This window comes from Crocuta crocuta, unplaced genomic scaffold (assembly GCF_008692635.1).
Source record: "Crocuta crocuta isolate KB4526 unplaced genomic scaffold, BGI_CrCroc_1.0 scaffold140, whole genome shotgun sequence".
Classification (NCBI taxonomy): domain Eukaryota; kingdom Metazoa; phylum Chordata; class Mammalia; order Carnivora; family Hyaenidae; genus Crocuta; species Crocuta crocuta.
This window is the reverse complement of record NW_027527775.1, coordinates 8210720-8235843: the sequence shown is the minus strand read 5'-3', so window position 1 is coordinate 8235843 and position 25124 is coordinate 8210720. Positions and strand designations below refer to the sequence as shown.

The following is a 25124-nucleotide window of genomic DNA, read 5'->3' as shown; positions in this document are numbered from 1 at the left end:
AAATGGTACAAAACAGGCACTTAGAGAAATATTCACCAAAATATTAATAGTTTTAGCACAGAGAAGGAAAGAACTGAATTACAGGGGAAGTGCCAAGAGTTTGATAATTTTTTAAAGGACAAATAATATTTTCTTTATTATTTGTGTAAGCAAATAAGAGATTTTTTCAAATGCGATTTCTTAATTAACTGCCTAAATAAAAATCCAGTATTCTAATTAAAAACTTACAGTCATATTTTCTATTTTACAATTTTGGTTTGTGTTTGGATATGACAAAAAGCTGGAAATTCTTCTAAAAAGATACAAATGATATGTAAGTTAATGTATTACATAGCAATCCCTGGATGGCCCACACAGGCCTCTGCACCTGCCTACTACTAAATTCCTTTCTTTTCCTCTCTCTTCTCCTGGGTTCCCATTTCACTCCCCTCTGTCCCTCAAAAGACAGAGAAAGACACACACAGAAACATATCTGCCTTAATAACTCCTATTACTGTGATGAATCACAAACTTCTACTAGTGAAACTAAGATTATACTATCTGTTAACTGACTGGAATTTAAATAAAACCTTAAAAAAGAGAAAAAAAACCCTTACTACCATTGTTCAAGGTCTCAGCTTAGATACTTTGGATAGGTCTACTTGACGTTCCCCATTACTGGGCTAGGATTCCTTCTTATGAAGTGACCTGCACTTGCATTAGCCTTGTATCACAGGACAAATCACATAGCCTTATTTGCTATGGTGGTCCTATCACTTAAGCACACTGCTTGTATACAGTATATTACATATTCAATGTTGCATGAATGCTCAATATTTATAAAATAAGTCATGGCAGGTGCCAGGGAAAAACCATTTTTAGGAAAGCTCTTGTTTAGTGATACTTATCATTGCTAAATCCCTGAAAGTATAGGATTTTGAAACTTCAGAAGGTCAAAGTTGAGGTCAAATGCAGTAAAAGTAAACCAGTATTTTCAGAAAACAAAATTAATGATGTTCATGTTAATGAAAAATTAGGGATAAATCAAGGGGAAGAATTACAAGCTGCCACAGGTCAGGAATAGGATCCTGGCAACCGCAAAGGAAGGTGATGTGTTGAGAACGGATTTCAAACACAAAGTACAGTTTTGCTTTGGCCATCAGTCTGAGGAAACTTAAATTGAATTTAAATCATACCGGCTGTTTTTCTAGTGACAAATGTTCTATGACTATCAAAATGATACAAGCAATTCTACTTTTTCAATTACTCTGAGTTCAGAATAGGTGCCTCAGAAAAAAAATTCAGGGCAAACTTATGAAAAACATAAATAATATAACTATAAAACAAAGGAAATTAAGAAATTAGGATGCATGGAACAATGCAACTAAACAACATGATTATTTTCTCAAATAACAAGAAATAAAATCTCCCTTATCTTTGCTTTTTAGGAAAAAGTAAAGATTTCTACCCAAATTGACTTTCAAATCTAAAATATATTATTGATGTATACTCAACATTAAAAAAAACCCAGAAAATGGAAAATCTATCAACAATATAATGAACCCTCCAAATGTAAAGGTTACATAAAGGTGTGTTTTTAAAACCTCAAGGAAGTACTTAAGTAGCAGAAAAGAAGGCAGTAAAATTGCAAATTACTCAAACTTACCCTCAAAACTTAATACTTACAAGATGCCATAAAAGTTTTTTTTTTTTTTAAAGTTTATTTCAGAGAGAGAGAAAGGGAGAAAGAAAGGATCCCAAGTTGGCTCAACACTGCCAGTACAGAGTCCGATGCAGGGCTTGAACTCACAAACCATGAGATCATGACCTGACCTAAAATCAAGAGTCAGACACTTAAACCAACTAAGTCACCCAGGCGCCCCAAAAGTTCCTCTTCAAGTGCATTTTGAAACAAGAATGAAAGCTACATTCAGTATTTTCACTCTAATATATGCAGAATCCAAACTGCCTTGTTCATTTGGCTTCATGGAAACAATAAAAAAAAAAAGAGAGAGAGAAGAGGAGAAAAAAAATGTGTGTAATAAAAATGCTATAACCATGGGTATGATCAAGATATTGGTTGTTTCTTATATAATTAAAAAAAAATTTTAATGTTTCTTTTTGAGAGAGAGAGAGAGAGAGTATGGAGAAGGGGCAGAGAGAGAGGGGGACAGAGGATCCGAAGCAGGCTCTGTGCTGACAGCAGAGAGCCCCATGCAGGGTGTAAACTCAGGAACCATGAGATCAGGAACTGAGCCAAAGTCAGAAGCTGGACTGAGCCACCCAGGCACCCCCCTTGTATAATTTTCTTAAGAACTCTGTAATTGTGAATGCCTAGAGTAAGGCAATGGGTATGATGATGAAAATCACAGAGAAGTTCCAATTTTGTTAACTCCTTTTCTTCAGATAATTTCTTGGTGGAGTTATATTTAATAAAGTAAAAGAAATATTGGGAAGGTTGAAAAGTACTCTAATCAGGGAACTTCTTTTACAAAACTATATACATAATTTCCATTAAATCATAATGTGTATACTGGAATCAGATAGCCCAGTGAAATATACTATAAAAACTCATATAACAGTACTCACAATGAGCAAAATGTTTGAAAGGAAAAATAAGTCAAAGGTGACAGGGAAGATAAAGCTGAGTCCACGGTATAAACAAAAAGAAGGAAATTAAAAAAAGATTAAAAAAAAGTTTTGAGTTAAATTCAATTCAATAAACTTGCAGTGCACAGTATGCACAATGAACTGTGCTGGGCTGAGGGTAGGCAGAGAGAGAGACCCAGACACAAATACCATCAACATATTTTTATTAGGTAACAAGGCATTGTGTGGGTGCTAAGAAGACAACAATGAAACAAAAAGTCTTTCGAGAATTTAAATTTCACTGGGAAGACAGAACATGCACACAGAAGAATGAACTATATAATGCAAGATAACATATGGCAAGGGTCATATGAGTGGCAGAGAGAATAAAAGCGTTTCTACGAGGATTCATTGCTGAGACACCTAGCTAGTTACAATCTGGTTGGTGCTGGCCTATAAAATAGTGGATGTCATCTGTGTTGGTACCAAAGTAAGTTTAAATTTCTACTTAAAGTGAAAATTGCAAGTCTTCCTGTTTTACTATAAACCAGCTTAAAATCTACTTAAATTTAAATGACATCACCATTTTACTCTGTCTTTTTCTTAAAGTATCATTTAAAGATTTTTCTCAGGCATTTAAATCCAGTTACCTGACTCTTAGAATCCTTGGAGAGAATGACAACCATAGGACCAGTTAAATATTAGGTAAGTAATGCCTTAGTTTAATTTAAATCTGCAATGCCCACATGTAGAATTAAATGTACCTCTGTATTTGAGAGGGCAACTAAATGTAATGTGCTATCCTGAATGAGATCCTGGAACAGACGCAGAACTTTAGGTCAAAACTAAGGAAATCTGAGTAAAATATGGTCATTAGTTAATAATCTATCAATACTAGTTCATTAATTATGGCAAATGTATCATACTAATGTAAGATGTTAGTAGGAGGGTAAACTAGACATGGAGTATATGAGAACTCTCTGCACTATTTTTAGAACTTTTCTGTAAATCAGAAACTATTCCAAGACAGAGGCACCTGGGTGGCTCAGTCTGTTAAGCACCTGACTCTTAATTTTGGCTCAGGTCACCATCTCCTGGTTTGTGAGAATGAGCTCCATGCTGGGCTCTGTGCTCACGGCGCAGAGCCTGCTCGGGATTCTCTCTTGGTCTCTCCCCAGCTCACTCTCATACTCATGCATGCTCTCTTTCTCAAAATAAATAAACCTTAAAAAAATATACAAAACTATTCCAAGACAAAAACCTTATCTAAAAAACATGCATATAGGGGGGGCGCCTGGGTGGCTCAGTTGGTTAAGCATCCGACTTTGGCTGAGGTCACGATCTCGTAGTTCTTGAGGTCAAGCCCCACATCAGGCTCTGTGCTGACAGCTTGGAGCCTGGAACCTTCTTTGGATTCTGTGTCTCCCTTTCTCTCTGCGCTTCCCCTACTTATGCTCTGTCTCTCTCCATCTCTCAAAAATAAATAGACATTTTTTAAAAAATTGAAAGAAAAAAACAAATTGGGGCAAGTGATTGCACTTGGGCTATCACCCACATAAGAAACACAAACATGATTGTGCAACCTTGCAAGGCCTGGGAAACAGTGAGCGCTCGATAGCACAAGAATTTATAAGCTCTGTGAGCTCAGAATTTTTTTTCCTGGTTTGTACACTGTTATAGTTGCAGTACCTGGCATACAGTAAGCATGCAAGATATGGTCATTGATTGACTCACCCTCATTAGCCTTAGAAGAAAAGTACAGGATCAGAAAGGAGGATTATCAACTAGGGCACGGGTAAGAACAGAAGGTTATTCAAGCTGGACAAAATACCAGTAGCTAAACAAAAGTGAGATACTGCAATTTACAACAAGCGATACTGAGTTTGAGATATAAATACATACAAGTCAACCTCTCCCGCAGCTCAGGAGTCGGAGCCATATCCACAGCACTTTTGCCATGGCAATTGACCAGCGTAGGATCAGCGCCATGGCTAAGCAACAGAGAGCAGACTTCCACGCGGTTCTTGGAAGCAGCCTCATGGAGTGGAGTGAATTGCCAGAGGTCCATCGCGTTGACGCAAGCTCCGTGCTGGATGGAGAAAAACGGTTTCAGGTCAGTGACAGTTTCGCCAGATCGAGTAAAACTCAGAGGACGTTTATTTCATTGTAAGTTGCAGATGTGATTGAGATGCCAGTAATATCGTGTTTTAGTTAATTTCAGCTTTGTAAAACAATTTAAAATAAGTTGAATGTTTTGAAAACTTTAAGGCAGTAGTATTTTAAAAAAACATTTTATGTTCTTAAAACTCTTATTAGCCCCCAAAACACATGAAAACTCATGACAAGTTAGGGGGACAAAAAGCAAAGAGCATTCGATATTTTAAAATATCTTTTACCTTTAGTAGCAGTTCTGTGACTTCATAATGTCCATATGAACATGCATTATGAAGAGGCACAAGTCCACTAAATGGGGAAAAAAAAGGTAATCAAAGTACTAAAATTTCAAACAAACAACATATAGTCATTTATCTAAATGCTAAAAGACAAAAACTAATAAATTCAAATATAATTATATAAAAATATTTTATTATTTATTTATTTATTTATTTTTAAAAATTTATTTCTAGGAGAGAGAGAGAGAGAGACAGCGTGAGCAGGGGAGGGTCAGAGAGAGAGGGAGTCACAGACTCTGAAACAGGCTCCAGGCTCTGAGCTGGCAGTCAGCACAGAGCCCGACGTGGGGCTCGAACCCACGAACCGCGAGATCATGACCTAAGCGAAAGTCGGACGCTTAACCGACTAACCCACCCAGGCACCCCTATATTAAAATATTTTAAAACATTTAATAAGAGGATACAAAGCATAGCTAATGTTTACCCTTTTGTATCTATCTTGTGCTTTGTGTACATAATCCTTCCATATAATGATAAAACACCAATTAGGAAAGCATCGAGGTAAAAGAGCATGAGCTAATTGACAACTGCCTGCTTTAAAGATCACATATTTATAGAAAAATATTAATTGATAGTGAGTTGAAATATTCCTACCATTTTATTTCACTCTGAAGGTAACTGCTGGCATAAGAATGAAACATCCAAACTATTATGACTTGCATGTCCAACTCTCATTCGGCATTGAGTCAGAGACACCCCGTTTTTGTGGTGTACTTCTCTTGATGACTCACCTATTGTACACCCATCTATTTTCAGAGAAGCATCAGGCACTTGTGCCCCTGTATTATGGGGACACTGTTCACCTAGGGCACAACTCAGGCGAGAAAGAAACAGTACCAAAAAGATGATTCAAAATGATGGATTCCCTCCCTGGTAAGTGTCTCAGGTACTGAGCTGTTTCTTCATTTCTAATGTTTCCTGACATGGCGAGGGGCAAAGTAAAAGGAAGCCTCCTCCCTACAGGGCTTCTTTGCTTTATGCTGCCAACGACAGGCGTGTAATACGGATCTACATCACCTGGGTACTAAGGTCAATTCTCTTTTAGAACTGAAGGTGGGATAATGAGAAATGTTAGCCCATCTCATAGGAGCAGACTTAATTCATGCCTCTGAAGATGAGGTAAGAAACTGGTACAAAGTAAACGATTTCACTGCTTTCTTAGCTGTCCCTCTCCCCTCCATTCCCACCTCAACCTTCGTAAATGTTCTCAGTTCGAATGTCCAAGATTTTATCAGGATAAAAGCCAAATCAGATTATTATAAACTTATGATTTTGGTTTATTAAGAAAAGATGATCCTTACACACCAGATGAACAGGACAACTACATTACTGGATTATCAGAATTTTCAATTTGTTTCATCTCCCTTTCTGAAATGCAACTTGAGTTGAAAAATCAATGTAATTGAGAAAAGCAAAATTTAACTTCAAATAATAGAACTGCAATAAAATTGAACTAATTTGGAAGTTACTATGTGAAAGCATCTTCAATGAGTAGAACGTGAAAATGAAGTCAAAGTAAGTTGTAAACATTCTTAAAATGCTATACAAACTACAAAGTCATGAGATACAGGACTCTGTCCAGTGAGCAAAAGCTTTAGTGTAACAGATGCTAAAACCAAGTATAACAGGCCATGGGTAAGACCACTAAAGGAAATAAATTGAGGGGCGCCTGGGTGGCTCAGTCAGTGAAGCGTCCAACTTCGGCTCAGGTCATGATCTCACGGCTCGTGAGTTCAATCCCTGCGTAGGGCTCTGTGCTGACGGCTCAGAGCCTGGAGCCTGCTTCAGATTCTGCGTCTCCTTCTCTCTCTGCCCCTCCCTTCCCCCACCTCCACTAGCGCACTCTCTGTCTCTCATGAATAAATAAACAGTAAGAAACAAATATTTTTAATTAAAAAAAAAAAAAGGAAACAGATACACTTACCCTTTGTCTTTTGCGTGAACATCAGCACCATGCTGGAGAAGAAGCTGTACTATCCTCACTCTGTTGTAGCCTGCCGCTAGATGTAGAGGTGTAGACTAGAAAAGCAAAACACATTCTCTCTTCAGGAAAATCACTCTCGCTTTGTCATTTCACCTGTGTTTATTTAGATTGAAACACAATACATTCTAACATACACAGAAAGCACTGCGTCAAAGTGCCAGAAAGGCACATTTCATAACTGGATGAGAGACAGTTCACTCACCTCAGGGCAAATTCTACCTTCAGTGTCATTCACCCATTCCTCCTACTTGCTTTTAGGGCCTTCAGTGCCCTACCTTCTCTACTTTATTTCTTATTTCTTTCCATCAGGAACCATCCTCAGTGTTCTGAGAAGACATGTTATGACCAAAAACATTCTTCCTTATCCTACTTAAACCTTGCCCACTTTTCAAGTTCAACTTCAAATCCCAGTTCAACCATAAGGACTTCCCTAAAGACCTGGCTCTCAAAATTTCTCCCAAGTACAGAGGTTGAGAAGCCTCTCTAAAGAACAATTTGAAGAAACTTTAGTGGCGAACAAAAAGGACAATGGACCATATTCATTGCACATGGCTGTTAGCAATGGGTCAAAATTAATTTGCTCTTTCAGATGCAATGAAATATAACATAGCATTTAATTCTTCTATTTTATGTACTATATGCGGCATATATAAAAAAATCTAGTTTCTTCTCAACTAATTTCTGCCATGTTAATTTGAACCAAGTTATTAAAAGAATCTCTGCTCATATTTAAACTGGTAATTAAAATAATCAAACTTCTTGCTTCTTTTTTTAAAAACAAAATAACAGTAATGAAAAGGTTCTCTGCAACCACTGCAATTTTCCCACCTTTGCTCATTTACATAAAGTTTAAATACTTTAACAGCTTTTCACCCAAGGCCTAACATACACCTTCATGTACTCTCATCTCTTCCTGTCTTCTATTTGGGCCTTGGTATTTAGTAAGATTTTAAATTTCTTCTCTTCATATACTATAAATATCAAGATACAAAACAATCACTAAATACTGTACTTTGTTACTACTTTCACAGCGCGTTGTATATTCCAGCAGTCTTTAAGTTTAGGAAATATTTTTGAGGGAACACAGCTAATAATGAGGAGATCGAGTAGATGAGAAGAGTCTCGAAGGGGAAGTCAGGAAACCTGATTCTATTTCTGAGTCTTAGAAACTGTGAAAGCCGTATTATCTATATATCTCAGCCTCTACATGTGTAACCCAGACAGAAAATCACCCATCCTAGCTACCTCAAAAATGTGCTGAAAGAAAGTTTTCTCCCATACATAAACACTTTTAAAATGCAAAATGCCATATCAGGATAGATGATTAAAATGTCTGTATCATCAAACCACTTGCCCATCCAAGTTTCTGCTTTCAGACACATGTCAAATGTTACTGCAAATAAAATTGCCAGGGAATATCAAGTTTTTTCAAAACTGTTTCCCCCTCTCCTTTAATATTTGAAAGATGTTGCTTCACTCTCTTCTGGCTCACATCATTTCGGACTAGAAATTTGCCAACATGCGTATGCTTATTCTTTTGTACGTGTGCTTTTCCTCCAGATGGTTTGATATTTTCTCTGTATCACTGGCTCTAAGCAACCTGACTGTGAGGTATATTGGTGTACCCTCCCCCCAACCCCCCTTCCTTCTCCTTCTTCTCCTTTTGTGACACTTGGCACTAGCTGGGCTTTTTAGATCCGTGCTTTATAGTTTTCACCAAACTTGGAAAACATTCAGCTATCATTTTTTCAAATACTTTTTCTGCCCTCTCTCCCACCATTCTCTCAGGGACTCCAATGATATATATTGTAGGTTGCTTTCAAAGCTTGTTTTTAAGGGGCGCCTGGGTGGCTTAGTCGGTTAAGCGTCCGACTTTCACTTGGGTCATGATCTTGCGGTTCGTGGGTTCAAGCCCCGCGTCGGGCTCTGTGCTGACTGTCAGCTCAGAGCCTGGAGCCTGTTTTGGAGTCTGTGATTCCCTCTCTCTCTGACCCTCCCCTGCTCACGCTGTCTCTCTCTCTCCTAGAAATAAATAAAACATTAAAAAAAAATTTAAAAAAAAAAAAGCTTGTTTTTAAGCTTTGTTAAACAGGCTCGGAGCAGCCTTTTTAGTCGAGGACTAATTTTCCTCTTCTAGTGAGGTATTTATTACCCTTCTGAGTAGCCTGTGATATCTGATGAATTAAGAGGTTCGTCCACTCTGGCTGGTAGCAACAGGCACAGTCACAGACACCATGTGACCCGTCAGAGCTGTTCCCTCTAACCCTCTTTTTGGTGGTTCTTCTCTCACCTCCTGTGGCTTCCTTGTACTCACGGAACATCAGTACGCAGCTGAGCACGGGAGGGGGCCCCTCTGCAGATCTCTGGAGCTCTCTTTGTGTAGCTCTCCTTTCGCTGGCCCCCAACCTGCTAACTCTTGCCCCAGGGTCTCCCCAAACTCTTAATTCCATCTTCTCAACTCAGGGAGACCAATGGGCTCCTCCTGGGTTTCCCCTTTCCGGTTTAAGGACTGGAAATGTTTTCTAGACAATAAGCTAGAGCAATCACACCACTCGGCTTATTTAACGCTTATCTCTCAGGGATCACTACATGTACTGCATGATGTCCAATATCTGCAACCATCGTTTTATAGATTTTGTTCAGGTGTGTGTATGTGTGTGTTTATTGTTTCAAGAGGGAAAGTAAAACTAGTCCCTGTTACTCCACCTTGACCCACTTTCAGGATTTAATTGAACTTTTTACCGCACTTGGGAAGCTTCTTCCAGAGACAATGACTGCTCTGGATGACTGGTCAGTAAGTCAGTGAGTTCTTTTATAGGACATAGCTGCCATTTAATATTCTATGAAAAAAGTGACACCTTCATTACTGATGCACAAAAAGATTCCCCTCTTTCATACTAAGAATCTTTTACAAAATTTTATTTGTATATAGTTGATTTAATAACAGTTTTTTTGATTCCTGAAAATGAACAAAGTCCCTAAGTAGGTAAATGCATACACACACACACATCAACTGTTTATTTAGAAGAATAAATCAGAAGAAAAAAAATTTCGTTTCTGGATTTTTAACAAACAGTGAGACTAAAAATTATTTATAATGCTTTCAAAATGGTTATGTACTTAGCTTCTAAACTGCTGTCATTAGGTAAAGTAGAAGGCTCTGTAATTGACAAGGTGGGAAGTGATAGGAGTCTTGAGATAAAGCAGTTGTGGGAAAAACAAGAATTGAGGAATGAGTAGTGTCAAGAACTATTAGAAAACAGAAGAGACAGATCTGATAAATGACTGATGCAGGTAGTAAGGGATAGAGCAGATCTAGTTTGGAAATGTCAGTGACAGACGAAAGGAAAGAAGGCTATAAGCTAGGGTGGGGAAGGGAGGAGAGAAGAGGAAGAGGTTTGGGTTTATGAATCTGAAGTGCCTCTCTGATGCCCTACTGACTATTTTAGCACGTCCAATGCATCTTGGAGTCTGTGAAGTGACGGGTAAGCATGGTAAATAAGAAAGGCTCAATACTTGGCCTTGTTGAGTCTTCTTCCTCCAAAACATGAGTCCCTAAATGAAATACATATATACTAATTCTTCAGAAGGACAAAGATCAGGAATCAACTAGAGAAAGTAAATACTATTTTTTTTTTAATTGAAATTCTTGTTAGTTAACATATAGTATAGCATTAGTTTCAGGAGTAGAATTTAGTGATTCATCACTTACATAAAACACCGAGTGCTCATCAAGTGCTATTAAATATGACAAACAGCATAGTAAGGGAAGTTCGGGATGTCAGGAGAGGCTAGAGGCTGCATCCCTAAACCACTCTGGAGGCCAGCAAAGGGGCTGAGAGAAGATTCTCTGAACTGCTGCCTGAGGGGAGACTTGAGGATAAGCAGAAATCACTGAGGCAAAAGGTTGGGGAACTTCATTCTAGGTAGTATGAAGAGCACATATTAATACCCAGTGGACACGGAGGAACTAAAAACAATTCAGTGGCTAAGTTTAGTGTGTGCGATTAGGTGACCATCTAAGAACAACGGGAACCTCCTGAAGAATGTGAAGCAGAAAATGATGTCAGATTGCAGCTTTGGAAAGATTGCTCTAGTTATTCCATTGAAGATAAATTGGGGGTGGGGGCGAAACTAGTGGCTGAAGACCTGAATTAAAGACTGCAGGACTAATGGAGGAGAGAGATACTGACCATTGTCAGTTAGCAAAATGGTAGCTGTGCCTCAGTAAAGGTGGCTGAGCTGAGGGAGTAGATAAATTTACAGGGAGAGTAAGTACAGAAGAAGCTAGAGGAGACTTTCCAAGTAGTCACTGTAATGAGGATGATAATTATGCAAACTAAATAGTATCACTAGAAGGCACGTACAAATCTGTAAATGCATGCAATAAACTTGAAGAAATGGTAGAAAGCAAAAAGAAAAAGTACAAATTAAGAACAAAGGACGGTTTGAACAAGCTTATACTACTAAGAGCCCAGAGGTTTTTCTTCTAGAAAGAAGTTCAGTAAGTATAATGTTTAGCGTCTAGCGTCTAGATGCTAAACATTACATACCAAATACTATTTTTTGATGCAAAGCAGTTAAAATCATGTGGCCTAAGACTAAATTTCGTGAATGGTTAACACACAGTGCCAATTTTATACTTTTACAATTGCCAAATGACCAAGTAATGATAAAAGTAATTTTCTAAATGCTAGGATAATTAAGAGTGTAATTTAGGCTTTGAAAAAATAAAGAAGACCCATTTGTAAAATATTCACACATGTTCCTTGATAATTTTGTGGTGGTTGTAAACTGGTAAACCCAAGAAGCAAATAGTTAAGACATCATACACAGGCTAGCAATCACACCTTAGATGCATTCTTAAAACTGATTTTTTTTGTTGGAATATTTTTAAAAGTCAAGCCTGAGAAGTGATGAAGTGTGGAACAATTGCAAAAATAAAAACTTTTTTCTCTGCTGTAAGAGAACGTTATTACTGATATTTCATATTGTAAAATGTTTATAGAAAAAAGAATCTTTACTGAAAGAAATCTCATAATTCAAAGTTTCTTCTTGGAATCAGGCCACAGGAAAAAAACAAACATATATATGTACCCTTGCCTTTTATGATATAAATTTGCAGCACAGAATAAAGCGTGTAAGATAGATTTCACTTATCCTACACATATGTGCATAAAGTAATGTCAAGTGAAAACCCTGTTAAAAAACTGTGGCGGCAACCTTACTTTAAGTCCAGCAGCTCAATATAAGGAAATAAGTAAAGACTTTTAAATTTGGGGTTTGCATTCTTGCTTTGCAACTTTGCAAGGTATACCGTTTTGGACTAATTTCTTAGCGTCTTGGAGCCTTGGCTTCTAATATCTATAAAATGAGATTTGTAATTCTTACCATATAAGGCTATTTTCTGGATTACAGAAAACTGTATACAGCACCTAATCCAGGATCCCACAGAAAAAGCCCAGTGAATAGCAGTTATAACTTATTATCACCTTACTAAGTATCTTAAACACTTAGCAGTTATCTCTTAGTGGTCATTTGTTAGTCCTCATCTTATTTTATCTATCAGACCTATTTGATATTGCTGATCACTTCTTCCTTCTTGAAATATTTTTCCCCTTGGTTTCTAGGACACCTAGATACCTTCCTCACTGGTTACTCCTTAGTCTTTTTTTCTGGTTGCTCTTCATTTTCTTGACATTGGAGTACTCCAGGCCTATGTCCTTAGATCTCTTTTCTTCATTATCTATACTCTTCCTTCCGGCTTCAAATAACATTCATACACTGACAACTCCTCATTCGTATCTTCAGCTCAGTCCTCTTTGCTGGACTCCTGACTCTTATAATCTAATTTCCTACTGGACATCACCACAAGGACACACAGAGGACCTCTCATGCTGGTCATGTCCACAACTGAGCTCCTAGCATTCCCTCCAAAACCTACTCTGAAGAATTTCCTATTGCTGTAACAGCAACTCTACCCTCTTAGTCACCCAGGTCAAAAACTTTGAGTTCTTCCTGATTACCATGTTTCTCTCACACGCAATGCTCACTGCATCAGGGTATTTCTGTTGGCCCTAGCTCCAAAACATCTTCAGGATCCAGTCCCTGCTCGGTCACTGGCCTGGTCTACGTCACTCTCCTCTGTAGCTGACCAAGTGGCAAGAGCCTTCTATTTGGCATTCTTACTTCCAGAGGAATCCCCTCCGAGTTCATGCAACAGAGTAGCAGAGTGATCCTGTTACAATATACAGGTTAGACACACTGTCCCCTGTTCAGAATCTTCCAGTGGTTCTTCATCTCACTATAAGTAAAAGCCGAGTCTATATAATGATCTAGAAGGCCATAGGAAATCTCTCCCCTACTACTCTCCAACTTTCCAACATCATCTTTTACTATGCTCCCCCTGGCTCACTCCACATGGCTCAAATGCCCTAATTACTAATTAGTTGGAATGAATGGGAATTAGATTATACTAATAAGTGAAATACCTTCTGAAGAAATTAACTAGTAACAAAACATTCCCCCATTTAAATTGAATTTCACCCGACTTCTTAACAAATCCAAACAACAATGAAAAGACAAAATATTCTTGAGGGTTAAATGTCAAAATAAAAGAATCTTAGGGATCCGTAAGGCAGCTATGAGCTTTCGGGGACCTATATATTATTATGTGCCTAAAATATAAAAATTTAATTTCTAAATCTTTTTTTTCCATTGAGCAAAGAAATCATGATAACCATATCTCAAGATTTAAATGCATTATTATACAGTCAATGCCAAAGGTATTTTAGCATTTATACTTTATTAATTTTTTATTAATGTTTATTTATTCTTGAGAGGGAGGGAAGGGCAGAGAAAGAGGGAGACACAGACTCTGAAGCAGGCTCCAGGCTCTGAGCTATCAGCACAGAACCCAACGCCAGGCTTGAACTCACGAACCCCGAGATCATGACCTGAGCTGATGCTTAATTGACTGAGCCACCCAGGCACCCCTTAGCATTTATATTTTAACACAAAACACACATTGCTCTCTCACAAATGACTGCTGGGTACAGGAGAAAGTGTTCCTTGATCTGACAGTGCTGAGAAAGCTTTTGAAGTTAACCATTATCACACAGAATATCAACTTTGTAACACTGTTCATCTAAAATGCATAAAATATAAACACTAATTCTTAATTTCTTAAGACTGTTATTATTCTATTTTTATAAAGCACAAAGTTTGGGACATGCCTTAAACAAGATTTTAAAATGAGCTTCCAAAATACCAATACTCCAAATAATTCTCTTTTCCTCTTCGGTCTTTGTATAATACTTTTGCAAATAAAATACAAAAAGGACTGCCAAAGACTGGTCCTAAAACCATTTGCCACAATCTTTTACTGTAACACTCATCACAAAATAACATAGAGTCATTATTTATTTGTCTCCTCTAGTCCACCATGAGCTCCTAAGAACAGAGAATATATCTTAATTTCACGTTGGAAGGCTTAACATAGTCCCTTATGTTTAGTAGGGTGTTAAAAAAACCAAAGTTATTGTCAGCTTTTGATTTACATTACTAACAGGGAACGGAGGACATGAATAATCCAGCTCGGCGCATTAGGCTTTAAGTTTTTGTGAAAGATTTACACCTACATTTCAACGCAGGCCTAGGTGATGTTTGATGCATTCCCTAGGAAAGAACAAAACCACAACTGTGAAGCCATGAGGTAAGTCATCAGAAAGCTGTCTAACCTCATGATATATCACGTATTTGGGTTTTCATTAAGATGAAGGCCCAGCGTGACCTCTAGCAAATCCTCTAGAACTTCCTAGACGAGAGTGACTAGCTCATCCTGCCCAAGAATTTTTTGGTCCCAGGAAGCCCAGTCCTCCGAGGCAAACTGCGATGCTTGGTCACCCTACTCCAGCGTAATGCTGAGCTTCTAGGTTCCCAGAGCTGTCCCAAGGCAGAGAACCGTGCGTGTGTCTGTATGTGCGGCCTACTTGCAAGGGCACACAGGCATTCTGAATTAAGCAAGACTTATTCCTCTGGCCAAACTAGGAAATGAATCCTATTAAAAGTTGGCTCAAGAGATAACAAAGAATACTTCTCTTTCCACTTAACACTTTCTTCAGAAGACTCAAGCGTAGTCATTTCTCAGTCCAACAAGCTCCACATACTATTCAAGTTCTTCCTCCAGCCTCTTGCTCTAGTTATGTTACAAAAATGGCTTCAGAGGATAAAATGTTACGATCTTTTCAGCACTTGAACACTCATGTAAGCATCACCCAGATTCAAGGATCATTAATTATTAAGACTTTATTACATTGGGCTCTGCTATCTCTTTATTATCTTCTATTTTTCCCACCAAAGTCTTCTGCCACAAATTCAAGACACTGTAACATTTCTCCCCTACACACTTCCACAGGTGTCTCTAAAAATGATGGGCATTTTCTTTCAAAACTCCAAACTTATTACGTCTAACAATAGGGATAAATCCATCTATCACCCATGCCAATATTCACATTTCCTAATGGGCTGAAAAACTTTCTAACTTTGTTTCACTGGATGTCAGGATCGGTACTTTTGTTCTTATGTCAGTAAGTCTCCCTACATGTATGACGGTCTTCATCTCTCCTTTTGTCTTGTTTTACCTTATGGACTTGTTGAAGAGACCTTGTTAGTCATTGTCTTTCCTGTTTGATTATTTAACTTGTGCCTATCTAGATTTTCAGTATTTCATGTAAATTAGAAGTTAACTTCCTCTTTCATGTGAAACCTCTTTAGCAAGAATATTTCATAGACTATACTTCATATGGAATCATAGCAGGGAACATTTCATGTCTGGATATTCTACTTTTTGTGGTTAGACTGCTCTGTGTACCATCAGTTTTACAATTACTACCTCTCTGAATCTGTGAATTAGAGATATCATGTGTTTTTGCTTGTTTGTTTGTTTGTTTGTCGGGGGGGGGGGAGTAGCAGAGAAAGAGAATCTTAAGCAGGCTCCATGCTCGTCATGGAGCCCAATGTAGAGCTTGATCCAAAGACCCTGGGATCATGACCTGAGCCAAAATCGAGAGTCAGAGGCTTAATCAAATGAGCCATCCAGGTGCCCCCTGCCATCTTTTATAAAGTATATATAAACAAACAGAAAATCATTCCACTTAAATTCCAATACTTGGGGTGCCTGGGTGGCTCAGTCAGTTTAGGTCGTGGTCTCATGGTTTGTGAGTTCAAGCTCCACATCAAGCTCTGTGCTGACAGCTCAGAGTCTGGAGCCTGCTTTGGATTCGGCGTCTCCCTCATTCTCTGTTCCTCTCCCACTCGTACTGTCTCTGTCCCTCAAAAAAAAATTCCAATATTTATTTCCACTTTTTTATAAAAACATACTTTTAGATATGGTTTTAAAAATGAGGTAATACAGGGACGCCTGGGTGACTCAGTTGGTTAAGCACCTGACACTTGATTTTGGCTCAGGTCACACCCAAACAGTTGTTAAGACAGAGCACCACAGCCCCTACCCCGCACTGGCTCTGTGGTGGGCATGGAACCTCCTTAAGATTCTCTCTCCCCCCTCTCCCTCTGCCCCTCCCCCACTCATGCTTGAGCTCGAGAGCATTCTCTCTCAAAACAAAATGAGGTATTTCATATGTATTTTCTCAGTTTTAACTGGTCTCATTTATCATTTACCTTTACTCACTATTCTCTCCCCAATAGAATTCTTTTAAATGATAAAATGATTCCCTCTAAAATAACAAAGTAAAATGTCCTCTCTATTTCTTCCTCTAGCTCAACAAACCCCTTTCCTGAAAGTAACCACTGCTTATAGATGCACAAGTAGCATTTCAGATTTTTTTCTACATACGGACATGTGTGTTCCTCTGAGTTCTTTCTGCTGTTGTTTGGGTCACACAAATGGATATTATATTTTTCTGCAATTTGCTTTTTTTCTCTTAAAATATTAGTACATATAAGTTTATCTTACTCTTTGCATAGTATTTGCATTGTGTAGTTGTATCATAATTATTTGCCCATTGTCTGTAGATAGACAGCTCTGGTTATCTTAACAAAAAACACCTCATTCAGACTTATCATTTGGTTAAGATATATCAGTATTTCCACTTCTACAAAGAAAATATTGTTAGCAGCCATTAATATAAATTCCCAGTAAAGTATAATAACCTCATAATCAGAGCTTATTAAATTTCTTTCAGGCAGAGAGACGCGATTCATCTGCTTGCTAGGGATACCTAAGAAGTTCTTTGAGACAGACACTTAAATCAAAATCAAAACAAACTATAAGCCAGAGAATCCATATGGGCATGCATCCATGGAAATACATATCACCGATGCCTGTCTTTGAAAGGGAGATTTAAACTAGTACCATAATGAAGATTAGATAATCTCCTTGAAGTTTCTCAATTCTTGGGCTATTATAAAGAGAATTTGAAAGAGAAACTATCTGTGAAATAAAACTGATGTGCCAAAGTAGAAATAAAACTTTTAAAAAAGATATTGTATTCATATCTTTTTCAAAAACTATGTCTCCCTTAACTTGTGTCTTCTACAGATTATACATTACTAGATCCTTCTATAGTAATATTTTCTTTCCAGTCTTTTCTTCTAGTCCTGGGCTGCTGGTCAATGGTTCTCTGAAGCACAGTACTTCGAGCTAAACACAGCTAACCACATATATGGTCTTATCATAGTGGACTATGTCAGGACTATACTTTTCTTTTCTTTTTAGGTTTATTTCTTTGTGAGGGAGAAGAGAGAGAGAATCCAAGGCAGGCTATGTGCTATCAGCACAGAGCCTGATGTGGGGCTCCAACTCATGAACCATGAGAACATGACCTGGGCCAAAATCAAGAGTTGGACACCTAACCGACTGAGCCACCCTGGAGTTCCATGACTATGACTTCTCAATAATAGACATGACACCACTCCTACAACCGAAGAGGGCTTAACATATTAATGTTTTTAAGTCACAGTCTCTGTAAAGGTGGAGTTGGGCGACAACAGTACTGGTTTCCTCACCGAGTGATTTTCAGGCTAAAATGAAACAGAAGACATGAAAATATTTTGAAAATACAAAGTAGTTTATTGAAAATGACAGCTCAAATCTACTGGGTACTTTCTATGTACCAAGCACTCTTCAAAACGTATTATATTTATTAACTTGTATTTACTTGCATTGACTTTACACAACAATGATCAGAGCTAGAAACTATTCTTATCTCCATATAACAAAAGGGTAAACTGAGGAAGAGGAGGATTAATACAGCAAGTTAATAGCAGAGTTGGAGATCAAAATAGTTGGAGTCTGACTTCAGAACTCTCATTCTGCTTTCCTTCTTTTCCTCTGCCTGGGTGCTCAGGTTCTGGACAGCATGTCCAGAAATGGACCAGTATGGCTAAGTGTGGAAGGGTAACTTGGTAGGCTGGGATCACTTTGGTCGTTCTGGCTATTTCAGCTGTGATCCAAAGGATACTGTATGTGAAACCTTACCAATAATGACAGTGTGACCATACCACTGGACAAGCACCCCAGAAACGTAGGACTTCTTAACAACAGAAGTTATCTGAAACAGTAAGTATTAGGGGACAAGAAAGAGTAACAGAAAATTGAGATTGGAGAAGGCAATTTACCTGTCTCTTTCCTAGTGCAGGATTCTTCCACAGACCCTAACAGATAGTCATCTGGTCTCTTGAACTAAACCCCTGCAGTTGCCTCAACTGATTTCTCCAGAATAATATCCTGACTACCCCCCTAGTCACCCTCGGGCTGGTCAATGTACCTCCCTAATGTGTGGAACTGGAAATTCAGCACGAAATCAGATGTGGGCTGATCCAAACCAGTGAGAGTGAGCTCTCTCTTTTTTAGGAATGTATTCAAGTGGAGCCAGATGACAATCTGTCAGAGTTCCTATAGCAAAGACGAGAGCTGTACTGGGAAGCTGGACTAGTTGTCATTTAAGTTCTCCTCCAAGTAAGATTCTATGAATTCTAGATAAGCTACATGAACAGAGGTAAAATATGATTGATATTCTCCAGGATCAGACAGGATATTCTACCAAAGCATACGTAGGCATCTTTAGGAAGGAATCTAAGGCATTTGAAAATTTGTAGAATTTCTGAAATATATTCTAAAGCAAAGTTTCTGTACTTCAGCTGCTTTTTACAATATAAATTTATTTTTATATTGAGAATATAAAGGACTATCTTTAGTGCACGCATTGGGAAGAGAAGGAGAGGGGAAAGGAAATGAGCATACAAGAAAGAACAGGAAATCCACAGAGGAATCTTTGTGAGAATAAAGCTCTGAATGCCAACTTAATTCAATTTTAACTTAACGTTCTCATCATGGAAACTCCAAGGGGATTCTTCAACAGCAAGAAATTTGTTTTTCTCTTTACCAGCCTCAGATTCAGCAGAATTGAAATGTATGCGTGAAAATGAGTTTCTAGCTTCCTCTCATAGGGTTTGTATGGGAGGAAGGAAAAAACAGAATGCTTAGCACTCTCAGAAGGTGCAACATTAATTTTGCATTGTTTAATGAGAAACAGCTGGCAGACTTTATGGAAAGCAGGTTTCATGTCTGATACTAACCTGATGTTTTATACCTTAAACAGGAAAGTTTTCACACAACCCAAACCTCGCATGAATTCCTTTTTACAATTAATATTTACAATCTTGGGTTTTTAAATCTAAACATCAAAGATTCTAACTAATGTTCAATAGAAAGTTGGCTTATTCTTCAAACAGGACACAAGTTACACTGACTGGCATCTAAAGGTTATGTATGAGGGTATCGTTCCACATTAGATCATTCAACGGTCATTTTAACTGTGTAAACTGGGAGGAATTCCTCACAGTTCCTTCAGCGATAAAGTCCTTGTTGTTTCTGGGTTTGCGTTTGTGAATATGGCAGCCAAAAGGAGCCAGGAGCAGAGAGCTGTAGTTCTGTTCCCTGCCTGCAGCCCCTTCCCCAATTCTAAGAGGTACTGAAACCCTCTCTGAAACTGGGAGATGACTTTAATGGGTGTTTTTATGGTATTCAGAGTAGGGTTTTATCATGTTACTATCTTCAGAAAAGGAAAATCAATATATGAAACATTTTATATTTAGAGTTTGTCTATTTTCAAATTTGCTAATTTGGCTACCCAAGTACGCATTTCAAACAATTATGCATGGTATTCATAGTGTTTTTCAAGTTTTACTACTGATGCTATTCTTAGTAGAGAAAGATGTTTTCTTATTAGTCACTGAAAACAGTCTTTTGAAAAAAAGAATACTATGAGGATTCTTGATATTTCAAGAAATTTTCTTTTATAATTCTAATTTAATTGAGCAAGTAAATAAATGGATGAATATGCATTGGGGGGAGGGAAGTAGGATTCCTGAGCGTTATTGTATTTCATTTCTTTTTTTTTTCTTTTTTAAAGGTAGTGACACAAAAGTAACCAAGTGTTACAGACTGAGTGTTTTGGGTCCACACCCACCCTGGCAAATTCATATGCTGAAGTCCTAACCCTAATGTGGTGGTATTTGAAGACAGGACCTTTAGGAGTAGTTAGGGTTGGATAAGGTAATGAAGTGGGGTCCTCACGATGGGGTTAGTGCCCAAGGAGCTCAATTTCTCCTTCAGCAAGAAGGCTGCCCTCCCCAAGCCAAGAGGAGAGCCCCACATGAGAACCTGACCATGTTGGCACCTTGATCTTGGACTTCCCAGCCTCCAGAACTATGAGAAAAAAATTTTTGTTATTTAAATCACCCAGTCTATGGTATGGCAACCTGAGCTAAGATTTCAGGTAACTGGTACAAAATGAATTAAAACAAGTAACAGTTTATATTGATTTTGTCTGATGGCCAGACCACAGTTCCTAATAATGCTAATTCAAAGCTACATACAGTCTCGAAGTTCTTAAGTCCATAATTAACTCTTCAGTTTTGGCTGCTTCTCATCAAGCCCGAACTTTCTGAAATCACACTTCTCTCTGTCCCTAAGCAAGCCTTTTCACCCACTAAGGTCCACCCTCTACCAAAAGGATTTAAGAACTTTTTCTGAATACTCTGTTAACCGATGTTAACCGAATACTTTAAGCCAAAGAGATGATATCAAATCATAATCATTATAGGGCTATTTTTAAATGTCTTCCGTGTGTACTAATGGATACAGAAAGGTATGTTAATAACACTACCCACCATCCCACTCAAGTGCAGAACGAGGGCATCAGTGATACCACTGAAGCTACTTTGTGTGTTTTTTCCAGAACCTATTCCCTTGCCACTCTGCCAGATGGAGGTTTCCCAGGTGAATGCTGTAGCCGTAATCCACTGTACTCTATAAGGTTTGGTTTACTTGTAGAGGCAAAAAGAGCACTTTCAACTTAGACTCTTGCCATTTGAAAGAAATGACACTTAAGTGTCACTTCTGTAAAGTGGCTCCTATAATTCAAATTGTAGTAATGAATCATACTCACAGCAAAACGATTTAATACTCACTCTTTTTCTATCCCTCGGCCAGTAACCAGTCTAATGCTGAAAACTGCAGCAAACATGCTTTTGGAAACAAGTGTAGGAGAAACCAAAGTGAGAAGAGTGCCTAAGCAGAGCTTAAATGAACTCCTATATTAGCACCTGCTCTTAAAAAAATTTTTTTAAATGTTTTATTTATTTCTGAGAGAGAGAGAGACAGCGTGAGCAGGGGAGGGTCAGAGAGAGAGGGAAACACAGAATCTGAGGCAGGCTCCAGGCTCTGAGCTAGCTGTCAGCACAGAGCCTGACGTGGGGCTCGAACCCACGAACCGTGAGATCATGACCTGAACCGAAGTCGGATGCTTAACCGACTGAGCCACCCAGGCGCCCCAGCACCTGCTTTTTAACACAGGTCTCTTTCTACTAAAAATTCTCTCCTCACAGAGAGAAACAGAGCACAGTTGGCATGGGTACTAATTACCCTCACCAGTAGAAATGTCATGCTTGACAAAATAGAGACTGTTTTAGTAGAAGCGATTCCCCAATGAAAAATAAAAAAGACATTTTCAAGCCCTTATTGTTACAAAATGAATATACACAGGCATAAAGATTTTATACAATATATTCCATCATAAGTAGGCAAGAAAACTTGCTCTAAGGGATTTCTGCATTACAGCAAGACATGCATTGCTCAGCAAGATATACTTTAAAGAACTGATTAGATTAGATATATAATTAAACGTAAAGTACTTGAAGAGTTCCCTAATGCATTTTGACCTTCCTGTAATCCCACGTAACATCTGAACTATGGTCCATAAAAGCTGGATATTAAAAAGTGATATGACCTTTCATCTGCCAAGATTTGCCAAGAACAGAGGAGGATGATAAAGGCCACTGAAGGCCACTGAAGACCACCAAGAGCCAGGCCCGGGCCCCAGGCAATGCTAACACTTTCTTAAAGGGGAAAAAGGCTCTATACAGACTTTATTCCAGATTCCAGGAGTATCTTATCTAATGTGACTCCATACACCTTTACATAATCCAATTCTGTATTGCTGGTAATTACTGCTCTAACGAAGAAATAAATAACAAAATACATTACAATCTTAAAATGTTAATTTTGAGAGAGAGAGACAGAGCACAAATAGGAGAGGGGCAGAGAGAGAGGGAGACACAGAATCTGAAGTAGGCTCCAGGCTCTGAGCCGTCAGCACAGAGCCCAACACGGAGCTTGAACCCACGAATTACAAGACCATGAGATGCTTAACTGACTGTGCCACCCAGCTGCCCCTAGAGTTGAAAGGTATTTAAGAACTCATGTGGCCCAAATCCTTCATTTTACAGGCTAAAAAATGGAGAAGTCAGAGGCATGACAAAACTTGCCTCGTGGTAATTTTAACTTAAAAGCTACGAATAATTTTAACTTAAAACTTGGTCATCTAGCTTCAAATTCCTGTTTTTTCCCCCATACTGTGACCACCTAAGATGTACATGAAATTACTTTTTTTGCATTCTGAGGGGGAAAATAATCTTATAAGATATAAATTCAAAATCAACTTTAAATCTAAAGAAATCAATATATTTGGAGATTTATCTTTAAATCTTCACTTACTTTTCCACACAGCTATGAAACAGCAATTTTCAGTAATCCACCTGAGAAAAGATGCAATCTTCTTGCCCAGTAGATAACAAGCACTGCGTTAGATTTTCTTATGGTAGGGGTATTTCAGTTTTCTTTTCTTGGGACCCCCCCCCCCCCCGCCCCTTCTGCTGGTGGCTTATGTGGGTGGTTCTTCTACTCTGTGTGGTATGGGCTGGGGTGCTGGGGATGGCCAATGTCACCTGGAGGCTAAACTGGGAGCTCAGCTGAGGCTATGATGCCTGCACAATGAGCTGTTTAGAGGCTTCCCTGAGCTCAAGTGGGTCTCTAGCTAGAGGCCCAGCACGGCTGCCTGGGCTGCTTCATGGCATGGCAGCCGGGTTCAAAGAGGGAGCATTCCAGAAGCAGAGAACTAGTGAGCCGTGGGGCCACCTTGGAGGCTAGTCCTGGAAGTGGCAGAGCGCACTTCTGCTCCATTTTACGCATCAAAGCTGTCCTGGGCTTAGCTCAAGTCCGTGTAAGAGGGAACTGCACCAAAGCATAAATAAAGAGAGGCATGGTTTCATTGAGGGGTCATCAAAGCAATAATCTAACATAAATGGCTGTTTAAATCCTGGTCAAACATGATACGTGGTGGAGACTTAACAGTGAGGGAGGGAGCTGTTAACCAAGAATATGGAGAAATTCTATACTACAGTATGACAAAGGTACATACCCTGAGCATTCCAATGTAAGTACAAAGAAAGTTCACGAACCTTCCATATTCTCTGTGCTACGCTGGATGTGATCTATGCAATTCAAATGAATACTGTTATTCATTTGAATATTTTCAGCCAGATATTAATTTTTCATAAATATAGTCTTAAAGATGGTTATATAGATCTCGAAAACACATTTCTGAATTCATAAACTGTTAATATAAACAAACTTATTTATTAAATGTGATGTTTTCGGAGGGTGGTGAAGACTGAGCTCCTAAAGAATGATTTCAATCGTATGCTTTATAGACTAGCTGGTAACATAAATATTCACATGACATTTGGGACGGAGCTTGGATAATAAAGACAATATCCGTGGTGGAGTGGGGAATGTTGGAATACTCAAAACTATATATATGTCCATTCTAAGTATGTCTAAAAGCCTAAAAAAATGTTTCAAAGGAGTAGGGAATCTAATTTACTGAGGTTCTACTAAGTACTACGATGGCATAAAGTCATCACATTATTTCACTTCATCCTCTCGACTACCTTGTGGAATGAGTCTGATTATCTCCACTTACAAATGAATGCATTGAAAACTACAGAGCCATACTTCCACACTTAGAAAGTGGAACAACAGAGAAGAGAACCCAATCTGTCTGACCTTAAAGCCTATTTGCTCTTTCAACTAAATAATTCTTTATGGTATCTTCAAGGGATGGCATTAAATTCTACTTTATTTCTGATTGATCTCTATTAAAAAATAGTTTTTAAACACTTTTCTCTGTTTCCAGAATTTTACTCCTTATTAACTGTTTTATGGAAGCAAATATTTACACAGTAGAAATGTGACATTTAAAGATACCCTTCAGTTAATCTTTCTGAGTTTAAATCATGCTCTCCAACTGTCTGTTCATCTAAATCTGTGGTTTCTTAGAGAAGAGGATCCATATCTAAAAACCAATGCTTTAAAATATCCCCCCCACCCCCACCAAACACCCACCTTAAATCTACACTTTATAACTGTATCACAGCATATCAACTGGTAGCTCAGTCGGTTAAGCATCAGACTTCAGCTCAGGTCATGATCTTACGGTTCATGGGTTCCAGCCCCGTGTCGGGCTCTGTGCTGACAGCTCAGAGCCTGGAGCCTGCTTCGGATTCTGTGTCTCTCTCTCTCTCTGTCCCTCCCCTGCCTGCACTCTGTCTCTCAAAAATAGATAAATGTTTTAATTGTATCACTGCAAAAGGAATCATATATATATTTTTTTTAGAGAATTAGCTTCAACATACTGGACAATGTCTTTTTTTTGTTGTTTGTTTATTTATCTTGAGAGAGAGAGAGAAAAGGA

The 25124-nt window shown here is 38.4% G+C and overlaps 1 protein-coding gene across 1 annotated transcript in view; it reads right to left on the bottom strand.

Moving 5' to 3' along the window:
- The window catches only part of TNKS (tankyrase), a 207771-nt gene that overhangs the window by 66875 nt on the left and 115772 nt on the right, over positions 1–25124 (bottom strand). Inside the window, exons 6-8 of the mRNA XM_077772826.1 lie at positions 6946–7040; positions 4965–5031; positions 4471–4657 (exon numbers count right to left, since the gene is read on the bottom strand). Of these exons, the coding sequence (XP_077628952.1) occupies positions 4471–4657; positions 4965–5031; positions 6946–7040 (349 nt within the window). The remainder of the gene's footprint in view (positions 1–4470; positions 4658–4964; positions 5032–6945; positions 7041–25124) is intronic.